Here is an 18,645-nt window from a genome sequence, read left to right as displayed (position 1 = left end):
TTTATTTGTATATTAATTTGCAAATAAGCCTAATATAACTCTTTAGAATTATGCCTTCTTCATACTGAATAGAGAGAGACAGTAGCCTATATCACTTTGACCTGGGGGGCATTGACTTCAGGTTCTCCCTCTCCCTCCGAATATCTCCGCTTATGTTTTTAACCAATAGTGGTTAGTGGTGTGATGACTGACCTCCTCTCCCGGATGGCCTGCTGGGAGATCTGGGAGATGCACTGCGCCCTGAAGTTCTCGTAGTGCACGTCCTGCGTGACGTCCTTGAGGTCCTGCATGTGCGTGGAGATGAGCATGGTGCGCAGCTTGATGAAGTCGCTGTGCTTGGGGTTCTCCACCTCGACCACGCCCCAGGGGTACTGGCGGCCGCGCACCTTCTTGCCCGCCACCTCGATGACGGTGTTGCTGCCCACTACGGCGAAGGGCACGCAGGCCTTGAGCTCGCGGTCCTGCTGCTTGAACTCCTCGTCCTCGTCGCTGTCGCAGTCGGGGAACTGGTAGATCTGCACGGAGAGGGAGAGAGCGTTCAGTGAGACGAGATGGGAAGAGAGAGAAGGATGAAATAGTAGAAACAGAACAGAGAACAGAGAAAGAAAGAAAGAAAGAAAGAAACAAACAAACAAACAAACAAACAAACAAACAAACAAACAAACAAACAAACAAACAAACAAATACCATAAGAATAGAGAAATGAGAAAGGAATAAAAATATGGCGGAAGGGATGAAAGAAAAAAAAGTAAAGAATAGGAAGAAGGAATAAGGAAGAAAAAATAAAATGGAAGAAAGATCAGGAAGAAAGGAAGGAAGAAAGAAATAAAGAAAGAAAGAAAGAAAAAAATACCATAAGAATAGAGAAATGAGAAAAGAATAAAAAAGTAAAGAATAGGAAGGAAAAAAGGTAAAGTATAGGAAGTAGGAATAAGGAAGAAAAAATAAAATTGAAGAAAGATCGGGAAGAAAGGAAGAAAGAAAGGAAGGAAGAAAGAAAGAAAGAATACCATAAGAATAGAGAAATGATAAAGGAAAAAAAATATGGTGGAAGGGATGAAACAAAAAAGTAATGAATAGGAAGAAGGAATAAGGAAGAAAAAATAAAATTGAAGAAAGATCGGGAAGAAAGGATGGAAGAAAGGAAGGAAGAAAGGAAGAATACCATAAGAATAGAGAAATGAGAAAGGAATAAAAATACGGTGGAAGGGATGAAACAAAAAAGTAAAGAATAGGAAGAAGGAATAAGGAAGAAAAAATAAAATTGAAGAAAGAAAGAAAGAATACCATAAGAATAGAGAAGTGAGAAAGGAATAAAAATATGGTGGAAGGGATGAAAGAAACAAAAGTAAAGAATGGGGAGAAGGAATAAGGAAGAAAAAAATAAAATTGAAGAAAGATCGGGAAGAAAGGAAGGAAAAAAGAAAGAATACCTTAAGAATAGAGTAATGAGAAAGGAATAAAAATATGGTGGAAGGGACGAAAGAAAAAATAAGTAAAGAATAGGAAGAAGGAATAAGGAAGAAAAAAGCAAAATTGAAGAAAGATCAGGAAGGAAGAAAGGAAGGAAGAATAAATAAAAGAAACAAACAAACAAGTTAGAAAAAAATGAGAAGGAAAGAAATGTAGGAAGTAACGAAATAAATGAAGGATAGAAAGAAGATAGAAACAAAGAAGGAAAGAATGAGAAGAAAAGAAAGCAAAGAACGAAACAGATAATTGAATGGTAGAAATAAGAAACAGAAACAAGAAAAAATAAGAAAGGACGAAATTAACAGAAGAGTTAATAAGAAGAAAAATAAAACTGGAGAATAAGAAGGAAGACGAAGAAAGAGATAAATAGCACGTAATCATGAAGTGGGGAAAAAAATTAAAATGAGATGAAACTGTACAGAATAAATATAAAAAAAATTCTAAATATGTAAAATATAGAATAGAAGTGGACAGGATTCATGCAAGAAAAGGAAAATAAACCGAGAATAAACGATAAGCTGTGGGAACAGCTTATTTATTTGCGGGAAGAAAGAAGTACGATAATGCGTTTAAGCAAAAAGCAAACTACGAAAGTGAGAAATAAATTTAAAAGAAGCTGAAAGGAAAGTAATAAAAGACAGCAAGAAAGGTACTGTGAGCGTTGTCACCTGTATCTTGTGGTCCTCTACGTCGGCCATGACGCGGTCCTTGAGTCGCTTCACCTCTGCAGACGTGAGCGTGTCGGCTTTGGCTATTACAGGAACTATGTTTACCTTCCTGTGCATTCTTCTCATGAACTCCAGGTCTATCTGGCGTAATCTGCAACACAGGTTTCTACTTAGGATACAACTAAGTCCTCCTATATGTAAGATAGAATAATTGTCCTCTAGAGGAGCATCACTGCATGCCGAGGAGGTTGTAAATAGACATATTTTATACGTACCCGTGTCCGTACGGAGGCACGAAGTAGAGGCAGCAGTGGACGCGGTTGTCCTGGATGTTCTTGCGATTCAGACCGCTCTCGTCCGTGAAGTACTGGCGGAACTGCTCGTCGATGTAGGAACAGCATGCCCGCCAGCTTTCCTCGCAGTTTATGGCGTCCCCGAAACCTATGTCACGAAAATGTTGTGTCACAATAATTATTTTGTAACAACTAGTTTCATTAAAGTTATTATTCTAATGATCAAAATTGGAACCTTCGGGGAAAAAAGCAGACTTGCAAAGAGAGGAGACGATTTCTGACTAACCGATTTTGATGATACTGTTTCAGACGGAAGTAAAAAATGTAACACAATAGTATGATAGACACATTATACAACGCGCAGTAGTCTTTGTGTTATTGGCAACGAAATGTAGGATCTACTGCCTTGTAATTAGTTTACATACGTCCTTCTATTTCAGTGGCGATTCCTCCATGAAGGATATGAGGATGATCCTACAGTTTAATTTCGTGCCTCTGAGGATAGAAAAGATTTTAATTACAGATTTTATTTTTAATGCGTTCCGATGTAATAATTTTCTTCAAACTTCCACTTTCAGTCGTGAGTTGTCGCCACTGCACATCTCAGACCTTAGGAATACTTTCCGAGGAACCATCCAAATATCTTACAGCAAACGTTTTTTCTAGCAGTGAAGTTTCGGACAGGAGTGAGCGCGGAGGGCGGGGTATGGCTTGAGTTTAACCGTGTTTGAGGATATGACCGCGTATCCTAATACTACGACCCTTCTTTCTGGTGGTGGCGTGGAAATCCTGTCAGAGACTACAATACGAATTTTCAAGTACCCTTGTAGCCTCCTTAAATGCAGTTCATTGGTTCTTTTAAAAGAACAGAATAAACTAAATAATAAATAATTTAAAATTATCTAATATAAAAATTAAATGAATAAAAACCAAAATTAAATAAAAATAAATAAAATAAGCTATAATAAAACACCGGAATTAACAGGACTTTCAGATGACAGGACTGCCGAAAGAATATCTGAAGTTGTATTTGATCATTTAGAAGAATTTAACTGTAGCAAGAAATTAATTGCCCATGCTCTATTACTATTATTATTATTATTATTATTATTATTATTATTATTATTATTATTATTATTATTAGTTTGCCTTGGTCATCCATCGTCAGTCTCATATCCTACAAACAAAAAATATCACGAGTCGCCACTGATCTTTTTTCATCTGGTCTTAGTGGCGTTGAGGTCTGAATCTGAAACGCATTTACTCTATTCTCTTTTTTATCTTTTGATTATATTGCCTTCAGTTATCGCTGTAGCCTTATTTACAGACGTGTTTCACGTAAAAAAAATAGTAAAATATGTCATATTATGCGATGTCCAGCTTAAAATACCAATAAAATAAATTCATAGCTCTAAAGAGAAGCATATTTAATTGAAACTGTTAATATTTTCTGCCCCCACAAAAGTGGCAATTTTAATCTTACGTGGAATATCACGCAATAACGACTATTTCAGGAATACCATTTTATAAAACAAAGTGTTTCTGTTTTTGAGAGATCTTGGAAACATCCTTGATCCACTGGACGTTTGTTTTCTGCACGATAAAGTCCCACGCTTCAAGGCAAACGCAACATAACAGTGGCATTGACTTCTTCGGGTACACAGATTGGCCTGGTGCATCACTAGATTGTAATGTGGCCGAGCATTTCGGGGCAATGTTGAAGGACGCAGTAGAGACTCTGATGATGCAGGAGCGAGGACATCATGGGTATTCTCGGATCACATTGATGGCACACCTCACAACAGCGGTTCTAAACGACATGAAATGGGATAAAACTTTTTTTGTCAAATTATTACATTCCTTCCCGGAAAGGCTGTGTGCTGGAGATGAACAAAACTAACTACCGCTATCGCTCGTTATGTTCGTTGCACTTGTCTTTCGAGTCTCGTCTCGTGACTTTTGTGCGCTTCGAGCCTCGCTCATATTCTCGAAAGATTTTGTAACTTTGAATAACATACATAATTTAAATAAATAACATTAGAGATGTTTAATTGATACAAAAAGACAAAAGAAAACAGTATCACAGTTATCAAAATGTTCTGGTTCTACTGTCGGATATTACCTGTCGTTATATAAATAAAAAAAATTCTCAAATAAATTTGAATTCCTAGGAAACATAAAACATAACGTTAAACAAAGCATTTTTTTACTTGAGATTGTATACTTGATCTCAAACATAAGAAAAAAGAATTCCTAGTCTTTTAATAAGGGCCTAGTAATTAAATAAAGATTGGAGAACGGATTACTACACTGAAAGGTAGAGATGATGTTTCAAATAGGCTACTTGATTCTTTATACAGGGACATCATTTTATTTTTACTTCAATTTTTATTGTACCTGAGTTTTTGAATGTACTTCACTCCCACCCCTTCTGCTAATGAAGTTCAACCGTCCTCCACACAGATCCAAGACCGCATATACAGTCATAATAGCCTTACGGTTGTAGTAAACAGTACGTTCCAAAAATATGTTCGCGCTGTCCAGTGACGAAAGAGCTTTCAATATTGAATCATTTTCGCACAGGTACTGTCGTCCATTTGCCTACGTCGTATACCGGTTTCCCCCATCAGCTTTTATTCGCCAGCTAGTGGCTGGGCTGTCTTAGCTCTTTTCTGAGAACATTAATTTCTGTTAGGAATTCGACGTCTAAGTAATACTATAAAACTGTTTAAAATAACTTAAATTAAAGAGTCTCGTTAAGTAATTAACTTTCACGTGATTTCCTCCCTTTTTACGACCCTACGACATAACCACTTGGACGGATAGTAGATAGTATGTCTGAGTAATTTTATCTTTTTGGATCGGGCAGAAGTGAAGATTGAATTTACAGTACGTAAGGTCTCTTTTATAGAGTAGGTACAGAATTATTTCAACACGAGTTACTAGTACGAAGGACGAAACTGGTAATTGGGATTAGGTACAATAGTCTATAGTGCGATAATTTGCACAAAAGAACTGAAGCCTGTATCGAAATGAACGGCCACCATTTTCAAAAATGTGTTTAAATATCCATATTATGATTATTTTTCAATTTAACTTCATTTTCTATATTGTACGCTAATGTGCTGTAGACAGTATAATATACACTGCATAATGAATACGTCCACATGGACAGCTCAGTTCGTGAGTAAAAACACTCATTGTTAATACTGTACTGTATTTTGATTAAACAAAAACCTACAGAAAATTATCAAACTCAAAAGCACAATATTTCCTAGTTTACTTAAATGGATGAAATACTTTTCTTCCCTCCTATACCTAGTAAAGTGATTTGTTTGTATATTACGCCAGTATCATCGAACTCCAGTCTTGGAAGGGGGTAGCAAACGGCGTTGATCCAGAGGTATAGGCAAGTTAATATTAAACATGTTAGTAAAAATAAAATGATGTCCCTGTACATATATAACAATTGCCGAAACAGATAAAAGTTCAGTCTGGTATAAACAACTGTGACGATTCAAGGCTGCTTGTCGCTCAAGAGTTGGTAGGTCCCGAAGTTTTGAACGTTTGCTTACAAGCAGTCAACGACAGGCAATACTGTCGTGAGGGTTTTCGGTTTTGCGGGGGCTATTAGTCTTCTATTCTCGCTCGTTGTTCATCACTACTGTGTGCTGTCCGGGAGGCAAATAGTGAGCAAATTATTTCGGTGTAATGTGACTCATAGATACTGGAGATAGATGAAATACTCCCAAATAGTATAATATAAATTGCTGTACATACAGATAGATGGCATTCCCAAAACCTCTTTTTCCGTATTGGAGATGCTAAGAACATGTACAATACTTCCGCGAATATCCCGAAATCGATTTCTGCAGGATTATAATATTTTCTTATTACTTCATATAAAGAGAAAGTAGAAATCAATTAATATATGGGTAAACGTCAAGAACCCGAACCCTAATTATTATAATGTAGTGTGTTCAGGGCATTGCATCATGTGTAAGTACCGAGTGATCAATCATACTTTTCTAGCAATAATTATTTGACCTGATTATACGTTCAGTATATGCTGTGCAGCACGGGTTGGAGGTAAACATACCCATCCTCTCGCTTCGCAACTGTATTGTTGCTCCTAGCGTACCAACAAAGTAGAGATCGAGGTTCAAACACTGGCAGTACTAATCGATTTAAAGGGGAGAGGTAGTGGATGACAGATTGGTACAGTCTATTTTTTCTTCTCAATAAAAAGGGGTGAAAAAATATGATTGATCACTCGGTATTATTTCTAAAAAAATTTTCATTTCAACAATGGACACATCAAGAAAATATCAAGAGCTTCCTTCATCAGTCTCCACAGTAAAAAATAACCTCTAATGCCATTACGAGCATTTTTCAGTATGCATCCGAAATTCAACCACAGTCATGTCTGGTGAGGTATCATCAGCAGGCTTTCTGAGCTGTCACATCCTATGTATCTATTGAACACATAGAAACAGTTTCCAGCCTACGTATTACATTCTTGAGAGACGTTTCCCGATCCCATCATTGTGTGCGAAAATTTGGAGACTGTCCAACACGATTTACACATATAGGCTAAGAGAGATGTAGATAGCGAGGCATTCAATTTTATTAGCCTTCTGCAAATAGCCACACAAGTGGAACTAATCCATCTATAAATAAAGCTGATGTACCCCACAAAGAGCACGTATTGTTGGAAACACGGTCTTCTCCGCTTCGGATTATGGTCATAAAAACTGAAAAGGAGGTTTACTCTCTCACAAGAGGCAAAGGTATTGAACGAGCGTTTTATCACATACTGGGAAAATACACGACACGTTGCTGGCATACAAACACATTGCTTTTTCCTCACACCAGTGACTACTCGTATCGCATGACTGGAAATGTACCAATTCAGCTACGCTCACATTTATGATTTATTGTGATCTTGAATATCACATGTACCTTCACAGCCATAAATGTCCCAATTGCATATAATATTCCATTATTTTTTTAAATGACATCCTTTATGGCTACCCTAATAATAATAATAATAATAATAATAATAATAATAATAATAATAATAATAATAATAATAATAATAAGTAACCTTATTCCTTTGCTGTGGTCGTGCCAGAGAATCAGTCCCATTCCGAGGGTTATTTGAAGGATTCGTAACAAGTTGTTTTTTTTTACGGTGATGGGTTGTTAGCCCTTCACCCAAACCCCAAGCTGGAGGACCACTCCTCATCGGCTGCTTATTCAATATATTCACAGCTACCCTCCATATCTGGAGGCCGTCTCCACGATCCGCAACATGAGGACGGGCCATGCCGTGGTGATAGGGACCCACAATACATAAATATTTGGGGCTAAGAGGGATGAAGTGACAGGAGAATGGAGAAAGTTACACAACACAGAACTGCACGCATTGTATTCTTCACCTGACATAATTAGGAACATTAAATCCAGATGTTTGAGATGGGAAGGGCATGTAGTACGTATGGACGAATCCAGAAATGCATATAGAGTGTTAGTTGGGAGGCCGGAGGGAAAAGGCCTTCAGGGAGGCCGAGACGTAGATGGGAAGATAATATGAAAATGGATTTGAGGGAGGTGGGATATGATGATATAGAATGGATTAATCTTGCTCAGGATAGGGACCAATGGCGGGCTTATGTGAGGGCGGCAATGAACCTCCGGGTTCCTTAAAAGCAAGCCAGTAAGTAAGTATAATAAGTAACATTGGAACATCGCTAACCCGAACTAATTGAGGCCCGAACATGTTCGGATTGTCCGAAATTATATTTTCCGATGTATTAATTCATGTTAATACTAGCCGTACCCATGAGCTTCGCTGCATTTCTTACGAACAAATGTTTTTTTTTGTGTCTCAGAAGTCGCCCTGGGTGGCAGAGTTGGTATAGCGCTGGCCTTCTGTGCCCGAGGTTGCGGGTTCGATCTCGGCCCAGGTCGATGGCATATAAGTGTGCTTAAATGCGAGAGGCTCATGTCACTAGATTTAGTGGCATGTAAAAGAACTCCTGCGGGACAAAATTCCGGCACACCGGCGACGCTGATATAACCTCTGCAGTTGCGAGCGTCGTTAAATAAACCATTATTTTTTTTTTTAATTTTCGCAGAATTGCTCAGTAACTTATGGTACGAAAGAGATTAGGCAGTTTTAATAACAACTTATAATCAACTTCCATTAGGATATAAAGTTTTACCCGGTATTTTAAGAAACGTTCAAGAAAAAACATTCTTTGGCAAGATTATTTATTTTAATTCTCGGTTGGTTTATTTATTTGATGGTTTCAAACTTTTTCTTCTTTCTCCCTAAAACTTCAGTGATACTTCACTGCGTCAAAGACAGGACACTCGAGCTTTGCGTTTCTGGGGTGTCTCTTTGAGTACACTGTCCAGTCAGTGGCATCTGTTGCCACTTCAGCTGAGAATGGTACCACCGCCTAAACAGATGTGACGTCAGCAATTTGCCAATCACAGTTTTCAGCTTTCTCGCCCACAGACTATGGCAAAGATAAGATACTCGCTCTCAACGTTCCCATTACTTACTTCACGCACCAGAAACGGTAGCTTTGGTTGTATTATTATTATTATTATTATTATTATTATTATTATTATTATTATTATTATTATTATTGTAATCTTCATCTTAAGATGTTTGGTGACGTATACACGTCCGTTGATGTGACATATTAATGATTTCATACCATGGCATGTTTGTGACTATAATAGTATTTAAAAATTCAAAAAATGTATTATTATTATTATTACTATTATTATTATTATTATTATTATTATTATTATTATTCCATGCATTGTGGGTCCCTATCACCACGGCATGGCGCGTCCTCAGGTTGCGGATAGAGGAGACGGCCTCCAGATATGGAGGGTAGCTGCGAATATATTGAATAAGCAGTCGTGGACAGCCGATAAGGGGTGGTCCTCCAGCTTGGGGGTTGGGCGAAGGGCTAACAACCCATCACCGTAAAAAACAGCTTGTTACGAAACCTAACAATAAGCCTCGGAATGGGACTGATTCTCCGCCACGACCACAGCAAAGGAATAAGGTTATAAGATTTGGTACATGGAACGTAACTAGTCTTTATAGAACAGGAGGGGTAACATTAGTAGCAAAAGAACTAGCTAGATATAGAATAGACTTCGTGGGAGTACAAGAGGTTAGGTTAGATGGGAATGGCATATCACAAATAGGCGATTACTTGTTGTATTATGGGGAAGGAAACATTAATGACCAATTAGGAACAGGATTCTTTGTACAGAAAAGAATAAAATCAGCAGTAAAAAAGGTCGAATTTATCAGTGACAGGTTATCGTATTTAGTACTTAAGGGTAGATGGTGCGATATCGTAGTTATAAATGCTCACGCCCCTACAGAGGAGAAAGACGATCGTAGATGGGAAAATAATATTAAAATGGATTTGAGGGAGGTGGGATATGATGGTAGGGACTGGATTAATCTTGCTCAGGACAGGGACCAATGGCGGGCTTATGCGAGGGCGGCAATGAACCTCCGGGCTCCTTAAAAGCCTGTAAGTAAGTATTATTATTATTATTATTATTATTATATTATTATCATCATTATTTTGTTATAACTATTATTATTATTATCATCATTATCATCATCATCCTCATCATCATCATTTCTATTATTATTATTATTATTATTATTATTATTATTATTATTATTATTATTATTATTATTATCGTTATTTATTTCGTATTACATTCTTTCATATAACTGCACTTCATGTATTACTCAGATCTCTGGTTATTGTTACGAGAGAACTCGGTTTTAGCAGATAGCTGGCTGTCAGGTGAAGAATTAACTCGGCGCGTTTTGAACAGGCAGACTAGCGACATGGAAAGCCGTGATAAAATGCTGACATGAATTCAGGATGTGAAACTGTTCGTTTTAGCAGATGGAGCTTGTATGCCTTCAACTGTCAGGCTTAGAGTGCATTTTAACATGAGGTATTAATGGAAATCATATTTTTTATCAAACGCTGCAGCGGAAATTAAAATATACGTCAGAATTGAAATTCTAACAATCGATGCTTCATCGAATTCCTGTATTAAAAAATTCTGTGGTATACAAAGCTCGGAGGAAATTAATACAGCATGGTATAGTGTGGCCAAATATAGGAACCGCAACTACAGCGTGACCAAATAAACAGGATAGAGTCCTTCATCAGTCAGGTGACGCCTTCTTTGCAGAAGCTGTGATTTTCATAGTGAAGAAAATTGCTGATAGGTAGACTTCGGTATTCTTTTCTGTTCATCTTTCACTACTGTTACAAATATGAAAAGAATAAATCGAGAGGGAGAAAAATCTAGAAGATTCGCTATCTCGCGATCTTGCTTGGAGACTTATGGAATTAAAAATGGATGGGGGGAGATTAAATAATATATTAAACATTTCTACAAATAAAGGCATTTTGGAAGTAATAGATAGTAGAAACAAACTGTCCAGAAGTAAGTGAAGTGTCTAATACATAACCGCCATTACAAATCACTAACAGTTTTACTTCACGACTTTCCATAACCGTTATACCCAACTTTCACAGCACAGAAATCGCTTACAACATACAGCATTGTAGAAAGCACCTTTGTTCACTAAGTTTGTCACAAATATACACAAGAAAATACATATAATATATAATACAACAAATAATATAAAAATTAATTCATGCTTTCGACCATTGTCGCTTTGAAGAACTGGGCATACGCAGTGTGTTGTAAGCGAAACTTAATAGTAAGAGAGCTCCAAATTTTATTTCTGTATCTGTACGTAAAATTACTTCTTATCAATCAAAATTCGCACAAGCATTATGTATTACGGTTTCTTCAGTCGTTGGTATATCGCTAGATTTTCTCGTTGAGGTAATCCCATGAATAAAAATTGTTTAAAGGAATTCATACTCTTTCACAGACAACTAAATTAGTACTACGAAAATGAAAGAAATTATACATACATACAACTACATTTGAACGAACACGGAGGGTGCACATAAGGGTGATCAACACTATAGAATTCCTTTTACGGATGTCTCAGTTTTTTTTCTTTATGTGGAATAAATTATTTTCCACGTTTTGTGGGATTGTATTTGGCTTGACCTTGCAAAAAGAGCAGTATAAAACATATATATGTGAATGGTGAATTTGCAAAACGACTTAAGTCCCTAGAAGCAGTTTTGAGAAAATTAAAGAAAACTGTTTTTAGCCTCGCTGAACCATATATTGTTACAATATAATTTTTTATATGTAAGAGATATAGTTTTATTATGAAAATTCATACTTTTGTATTCTTCTTCAAGTCGTAAACAATTTAATTATCTTCAGGACTTAAGTTGTTCTGCAAATTAACTCCAATCCTGCATCATAATTATTAGGTTACTGACACATAAACATGTTTAACTGAATGTATGTTTACAGAAATCATAAAATAACCTTACTGCAATTGTTGAACAACATTATTTTGAACAATTTGTTAATCACAAGAGCACAGACAACTCTTAGGAGTGTTATAAAGAGACCACAGCTCGGTTTCATCTTTCAATGTTTTTGTAAAATGTATGCACGTCTTCTTCATCACGAATGTACTTAAGCATTTTACGAATATCTTGAATTATGGTTTCATTGATCGAGGATAAACCATTGTGTTGGGAAGTGTGGAGAAAGAATGATGCTGAAAATGATTAAGAAGTAGAAAGGGAGTGGTTGGGTCACTGGCTGAATAGAACTGCCTACTGAAGGATGCACTGGAAGGAATGGTAAACGTGAGATAAATTCGGAAAGGATTACCAATGACAACAGACAAAAAACAATTTGTCAGCTGAGTGTATGATTATAATTACATAATATGTAATATGTAAGTCCAGGGCTAAAGTCGTTTTGCCCCTAATAAAACTATACAAAAGTCATGGATTAAAGTCATTCTGCTACTAAACGATGCCCCTTGCACACAGTAACATAATCATGCTCTCAACTCAAAACACCCAAAATGTGGACTTAAGTCGTTTTGCAAATTCACCATCCATATGTATATATACGTATATATATATTTGTCTTCTTAATGAAAAAAATAAAAAAAAATGTTAATCATAGCAAAGAAACAAAAATATGAAACAAACACTGGAGAACCAAATACCTCAACCACCAGCGATCTCCTTCTACCACCGCTCTGATTCGGCGAGGCATGGAATCGAAGAGCTTGCAAAACAAGCGTTCTCGGTCCGTGGCGATTCCGTGTGGACCAAGGAAAATAGACGAGACACAAACTGTCATCTGCGTGGCGTGCCGATCTCCTGACGACGCGACGGTTCGGTTCCAGTATTACATGGACAGAGAACGTAATAGTGTGCACCTCGCGTTGGAAGCATCATCGAGAAATTTTAATTCCGTATTTGTACATATCAGTATTTTCTTAAACGAACTGGGAGTGCATTGAGATGGAAGGACATCACTTTGGGTATTTATTAAAATAATCTAATTTAATTTTAACTGTTTTTATAATAAGAATTTAGATGTGTACGAAATGTATGAATGTATTTAATTATTTTTAGTTTTCAAGTAAATGTGAAAGTACGCGCTAAATTTAAAAATCATTTATACAAGCATTGTATATTTCTGTACGAAGAATGAAAATAAAAAAAAAATAAAAAAACTATAGGCTTCCATGTAAAAAAAATAGATTGACCCTTCAGATATCCTTTAAAACGTCTGCAAATACAACGTAAATAATTCAGACGAAGTCACCTAACTCTCATTTGAAACATTTCTTTCTAAAACGCGTCGTTTTAATAACCTTCGTATTAACATATTAAATGGTCCACCCGGTATAAGCAATAACGAAGAACTACAGTAGAATATTGTTCAATTTCCTGGAGTAGCCAGACATAAAACAAGCCCAACAGAGTAGGCGGTCCCCCTAGTCGTATCTATTTCACTAGTGATGGAACCTGTTTCTAATTCCGAAACATTGGAAATGTCAAGTTTAAGAACACGGTGGAATACACATAAGTCTATTTCTGATCACATTCACCGTGAAAGCTTAAAAACTCGTATGGAGAAATAAATCATTTGGAGATAAAGCGCCGAGAATAACGTTTGAGGTACAAGACAGCCGTGTACTTCAGTAAAAATTCCGCATTCTACTTTTTATACTCCCTATACACGTACATAAACTTACAAAGTTAGAGGATGTTAAATAAATAATTGTTAATTACCAGGGAGTTGATCGAAACCTGATACAGATAAAACACTGTCACGAAACAAAAATCGATGGGCTCGAATGGCGGGCAAGGAAACCCAACTCCAACACACTACTTAAGGAATTGGGCGGAGAGGCGCTTGTTCCCAGACCGCATTAATAATTGCTGATAGACCATAAACTTCCTCTTGACGCAAATTCCCAAGGTTATCACATGATCAGTGAACTGAAGTCGTGTACGGTAGAGGGGAAAAAGTGACGTTCTTTTATTAGAAATCCATTCAGTAAAACTGTCCTCAAATTTCTATCCATTAACAACTATTGTCTGATTATTATTATTATTATTATTATTATTATTATTATTATTATTATTAGTATTATTATTATTATTATTATTACGTATTAATACATATTACTGTTGTTATTATTAAAATTATTATTATTATTATTATTATTATTATTATTATTATTATTATTATTATTATTGCTTTATTATTATTATTATTATTATTATTATTATTATTATCTCCATCGTCATAGCTTGTCATACTACCATCTACTTCAAGAATTGAACAGCTGGATATTACTTCAAAGCAGACAGAGGTGTTACAGGAATACTATAAATCTAACCTATTCTTTTAAATACACCATAAATCGCCATTACGTATAATCGTCTGAGGTACTTACCGGGCGTGTCTACGACCGTGAGGCGAAGTTTGACGCCTCTCTCCTCAATGTCCATTGTCTTCTTTTCTATCGACGTCGTCTTCTCAACTCGATCTGTAATAAACCAATTTAGGTGAAAATCTTTCTGTAACATCTCTGAAGTATGTGATGATCAAAGACCATGAATCCAACATTTCTGTACACTAATAAATCAGTGGGAAACTAATACACTATATGTCTCAGTGTCCAATCCGAAGTTTATATACAATTCACAGTAATAAAATAATCAACGAGAATCTAATGCACGACATTTTTCCTAAGATTTCTTTACTATAGATACATTGATTTCAGTAACGGTTCTACTTAAAACACACCAAATAAAAAAATTGTAAGCTATGAATATTTTTTTGGTGGGCGGTACAAAGGCTTTGAGTAAAAATTGTCGTTATTAAATACAAGGGAGGTTAAAAGCCGCTTTCCCCAATAATTTGTTCTTAGATTTCATACTTATACAGATGTCATAACTTGAACAAACGAATAGTTGGCATCATAGGACCATTCTCTTTTGAAGGAACGGTTACCAGCAACCGATCTCTTCAGATGTTAGAAGAGATGTTTATTCCTGAACTTGAAAACAGCCCTCGTTTTGCCGAAATGCAGTTAATATGGCAACAGGATGGAACACGACCTGATTTTAGTGTAGGAGTGAGGAACTTCTTGAACCAGCGATTCCATGAATGCATTGACCGTCGTGGCACAACAGAATGGCCACCCAGATCATGCGACCTGACACCATGTGATTTTCGCTGGGATATCCTGAAAAATGATGTTTTTGCTCAGAAACCGCAGGATCTGCATCAATTGCGACAGATGATCGAACAGTCATTCGTGAAAACCGATTAAAGCCGTCAGTTATGTTCTGTCATCCGTAAATCAATGCCTAAACGTTGTGAATTATGTCGGGAAACAGGGCCTCCATTGTGAAAGGAATGTGTAATCAAATGTAAATTGAATGTAATTAAATGTAAGGAAGTATTTAGGAAAAGCGACTTTTCGCCCACTCTGTACAGCCTACGAGTAGATTTAAATTAGAAAAACACATGCTGCAGTATTATGTAAAGATCATAAATCTATTTCAATTGGAGAGGATATAATGAAGTTGTTTTAAAGGTGTACAGTCAAAATTTCATTTTTTTTATGGCTGGAATGAAAGGCTTCAATCAACACGAGGCTTTTAAAGCAAGAATATAATGCAATTTCTTGTTTGATCTAAAAGGCTTAAAACCCGTTTTTGTACAATATTATAGTTCATGTCATTTTCCTTGTACCGTTGTTTCATTTTCTCCGCACTGTCGCCCTGATTCACCCATAAATTGTCCTTGCAGTCCACAAGGATTTGTAAATGTCGCTGGTTGCGGCTGTAGTCAGCCGTCCATTTGTTGAGGAAAATGGCTGTTGCTATGTTACTGCCGTCAGTTGTTTCCCTTCTTACATTTCCGCTCTAATATTCAAGATGTTCCGCAACGGATGTTAAATTCTATACTCAGAGTTGGATGAAGGGCAAATAAGATGAACTCTGGAACTATAAACTGTCTCCAGTTTCTCAAATTGCACGCTAGTGCCCGATTATACGTATGGTAATCTGCTGCTATAAATCTGCACCTTGCTGTGTTAGCCTGTGGCATTATGTAACCCACCTTGACGAACTGTGTGGTGGGTTGCCAGTAACTAAGGCGGTCGGTGTGATAAATTTGTTCGGGACTTGTGACTGGTCATGAATACATATTGAGTTTCAGGTGACCACTGAATATTTAATTGCTCGAGGGCAGTTGTTCACTAATGCTATTTCCGTCTAAAGTGAAATTACATTGAACGTTATATTAATGGTATTTAAACAATGTAGAGTATTTTATCTTATATTCATGTATATAAATAACCCATACATCCTATATTTCTATGACTGCTATGTGAAAAGTGATAATGATAATGACAATGGCAGAAGGAGAAATGGGATGCGAAACAGTTACAAGATATGCTATCACGGACTGAAAGGAATATTTATGTGACCTCGAAGTTTGTTGGCTAGTTGTCTCACTTCGATTGTCACCCTTCCATTTGAAGGAACATAAGATAATTTGGAAGAGAAAAAGTAGAAAATGGACGTAATCTAATATCTACCTATGTAGAATTTAAAGAACAGATAGGATGACAAAAATAATTTGGATTAGCCGTCAATAAGAGACAGATTCAAATATTAAAAGAGTAAGAATATAGTGTAACAATATCTTCTTAAATGATCTGACTTCACAGTCCAGCTTGGTTAGTTAGTAAGTGCGTAATATACTTCCAAACTCATTATAAACTATATCACTTCTTAGTATCGATTTCCGTGAGTAACGAAGTGGTATAAGAAGTGATTGCAATACAAAAAGAGCTGTTTTATGCGAGCCCATACAAAATAAAATTACATAAATATCCTACCTAAACCGTACAATTCATAAATGAAGTTAGATATCTATTTTTTGGATTATAAATTTGTACGTGTATTCGTAGAAAACGAAGTTCGTATTCATCTTCACATGCAAGTTAAGTGATTCCATTTCTGTATTTTTTTGAACGATAATTAAAATATAAGAATTTTATTTGTAACATGATAAGATAAATGACATGTAACGAGAAAATTTGTTATCCGATGACATTAATGTTTAATTAGTATTTTTTTTTCAGGAACATCTACTGTCTTCAGAGGAAGCTGAACTTCGGACCTCCAGGGCGCAAAGTGGGTAATTGGTATGTAAAAACTATACACACTAGGTCTTGAAATTGACTTACATTTATGTGGTTAAACTTAAAAATCCGTGCGAAATATTTAATTGTCCGTAATTACAGGGCGTTTGGTTTAAAAAGGGGACCCGGAATAGAAAAATAGAATTGGAAATTATGTCCCTCCGTTTCAATGCATTTGTTCACAACAATTGACTGTTGCTTGCTAATAGTGACGTATACTTATGACGTAGGAGTATAATAATTATTTTACTGCTATAAAAGACTTTGCCATTTGTTCTCTACATTCTTTAGTAATGCGTTGTAGTCTGTAGAGCTGTATCATTAAATTTCTTTTTTTAGTGTTCAGTGTTACCTAACACTGGTATTGCATTCCTTTTCCTAATCTTGTCTTCCACAAGTTCCAAGAGGTAATAAAAGTAGTTATACTTGAGCTACAGTAGTTGTAAAATCTGCCAGTCATTTCTTAGTTTTGTAACGAAACAGTAATGTCTCTTTTTTTACTGATTGGGTGAACATAATGTATGCAATGGGTATTGCGTTCCTTTTCCTAATGTTGTCTTCAACAAGTCAAACGTAGTTACACTTGATCTACAGTAATTGTAAAATCTACCGGAATCATTTTTTAGTTCTGTAACGAAGCTAGCAATGTCTCTTTTTCTATTGACTGAGTGAACACAATAAATTTTTTCTGCGTCTCAATTGAATAAATAGCCTCAAAAGAACATCTACATCTACTTCTTCGCTTCCCATATCCTTCTTAACTCATTAACAGCACAAAAACAAGTTCTCACAATAAGAAATAAAACACTGTGCCCATCTTTTTTAAATCTCACAACTGGTAGGAAATCTAAAAACTGCATTGACTCTGCGAGTCAAAATGCCTCGCAAAAGGTCTCTACACCTAATCCATAAAAATGCAACATCATCATCATCATCATCATCATTGACGTGCAAGTATTGGGCCTCACTGGCCCATTACGGTCTTTAGCCATCTCCCTTTAGGCCTTCCAGGAAGTCGACGACCTCTTGGTATATATGATACAATTAATTTGGAAACTCTAAGGTTATTCGTTTTATAAAAGGATAGTGAAGTTCATTCCATCTACAAGGTGTTTCAAAAATACTTTGGCAAACCTTGGGGGCATGTTCCTCGCACCAAAACAAGAAAAAAATTTCATATAAACATATGTCCGAAAATCCTTAGTTTTTTAGTTATTAATGAAAGAACATAATAAAACAACTGTTAGATATTGTCAGCTTGGTAGCAAGTGTTGCAACTTTAATCAATTCAGAAACTCATAACAATGAAAGTTTACTTCTACGCGTTTCGAGGTACAATCCAACAACTTAACTTAAGTTTGTAACCGATAATAATATTCATTTTGTTAGATAATCTAATGATATCGATACAAGTCTGATGATGCATCCATTGTATCTTAGATGGCTATGTGTTGCCAAGGAGTCCATGTTCCGACGAGTGCATGCGCAAGTGGAAGCAAGAGGA

The 18,645-nt window shown here is 36.2% G+C and overlaps 1 protein-coding gene across 9 annotated transcripts in view; it reads right to left on the bottom strand.

Moving 5' to 3' along the window:
• Positions 1 to 18,645, bottom strand: part of Septin4 (septin 4) — a 166,789-nt gene that overhangs the window by 23,950 nt on the left and 124,194 nt on the right. For all 9 annotated transcript variants that reach the window (XM_069847063.1, XM_069847061.1, XM_069847062.1 and 6 more), the window contains exons 3-6: positions 14,376 to 14,468; positions 2,417 to 2,582; positions 2,142 to 2,292; positions 193 to 515 (exon numbers count right to left, since the gene is read on the bottom strand). In XM_069847063.1, the coding sequence (XP_069703164.1) occupies positions 193 to 515; positions 2,142 to 2,292; positions 2,417 to 2,582; positions 14,376 to 14,468 (733 nt within the window). The remainder of the gene's footprint in view (positions 1 to 192; positions 516 to 2,141; positions 2,293 to 2,416; positions 2,583 to 14,375; positions 14,469 to 18,645) is intronic.

This window comes from Periplaneta americana, chromosome 15 (genome assembly GCF_040183065.1).
Source record: "Periplaneta americana isolate PAMFEO1 chromosome 15, P.americana_PAMFEO1_priV1, whole genome shotgun sequence".
NCBI lineage: Eukaryota > Metazoa > Arthropoda > Insecta > Blattodea > Blattidae > Periplaneta > Periplaneta americana.
Note: the sequence above shows the minus strand (reverse complement) of the source record. Positions and strands in the feature narration are given on the sequence as shown.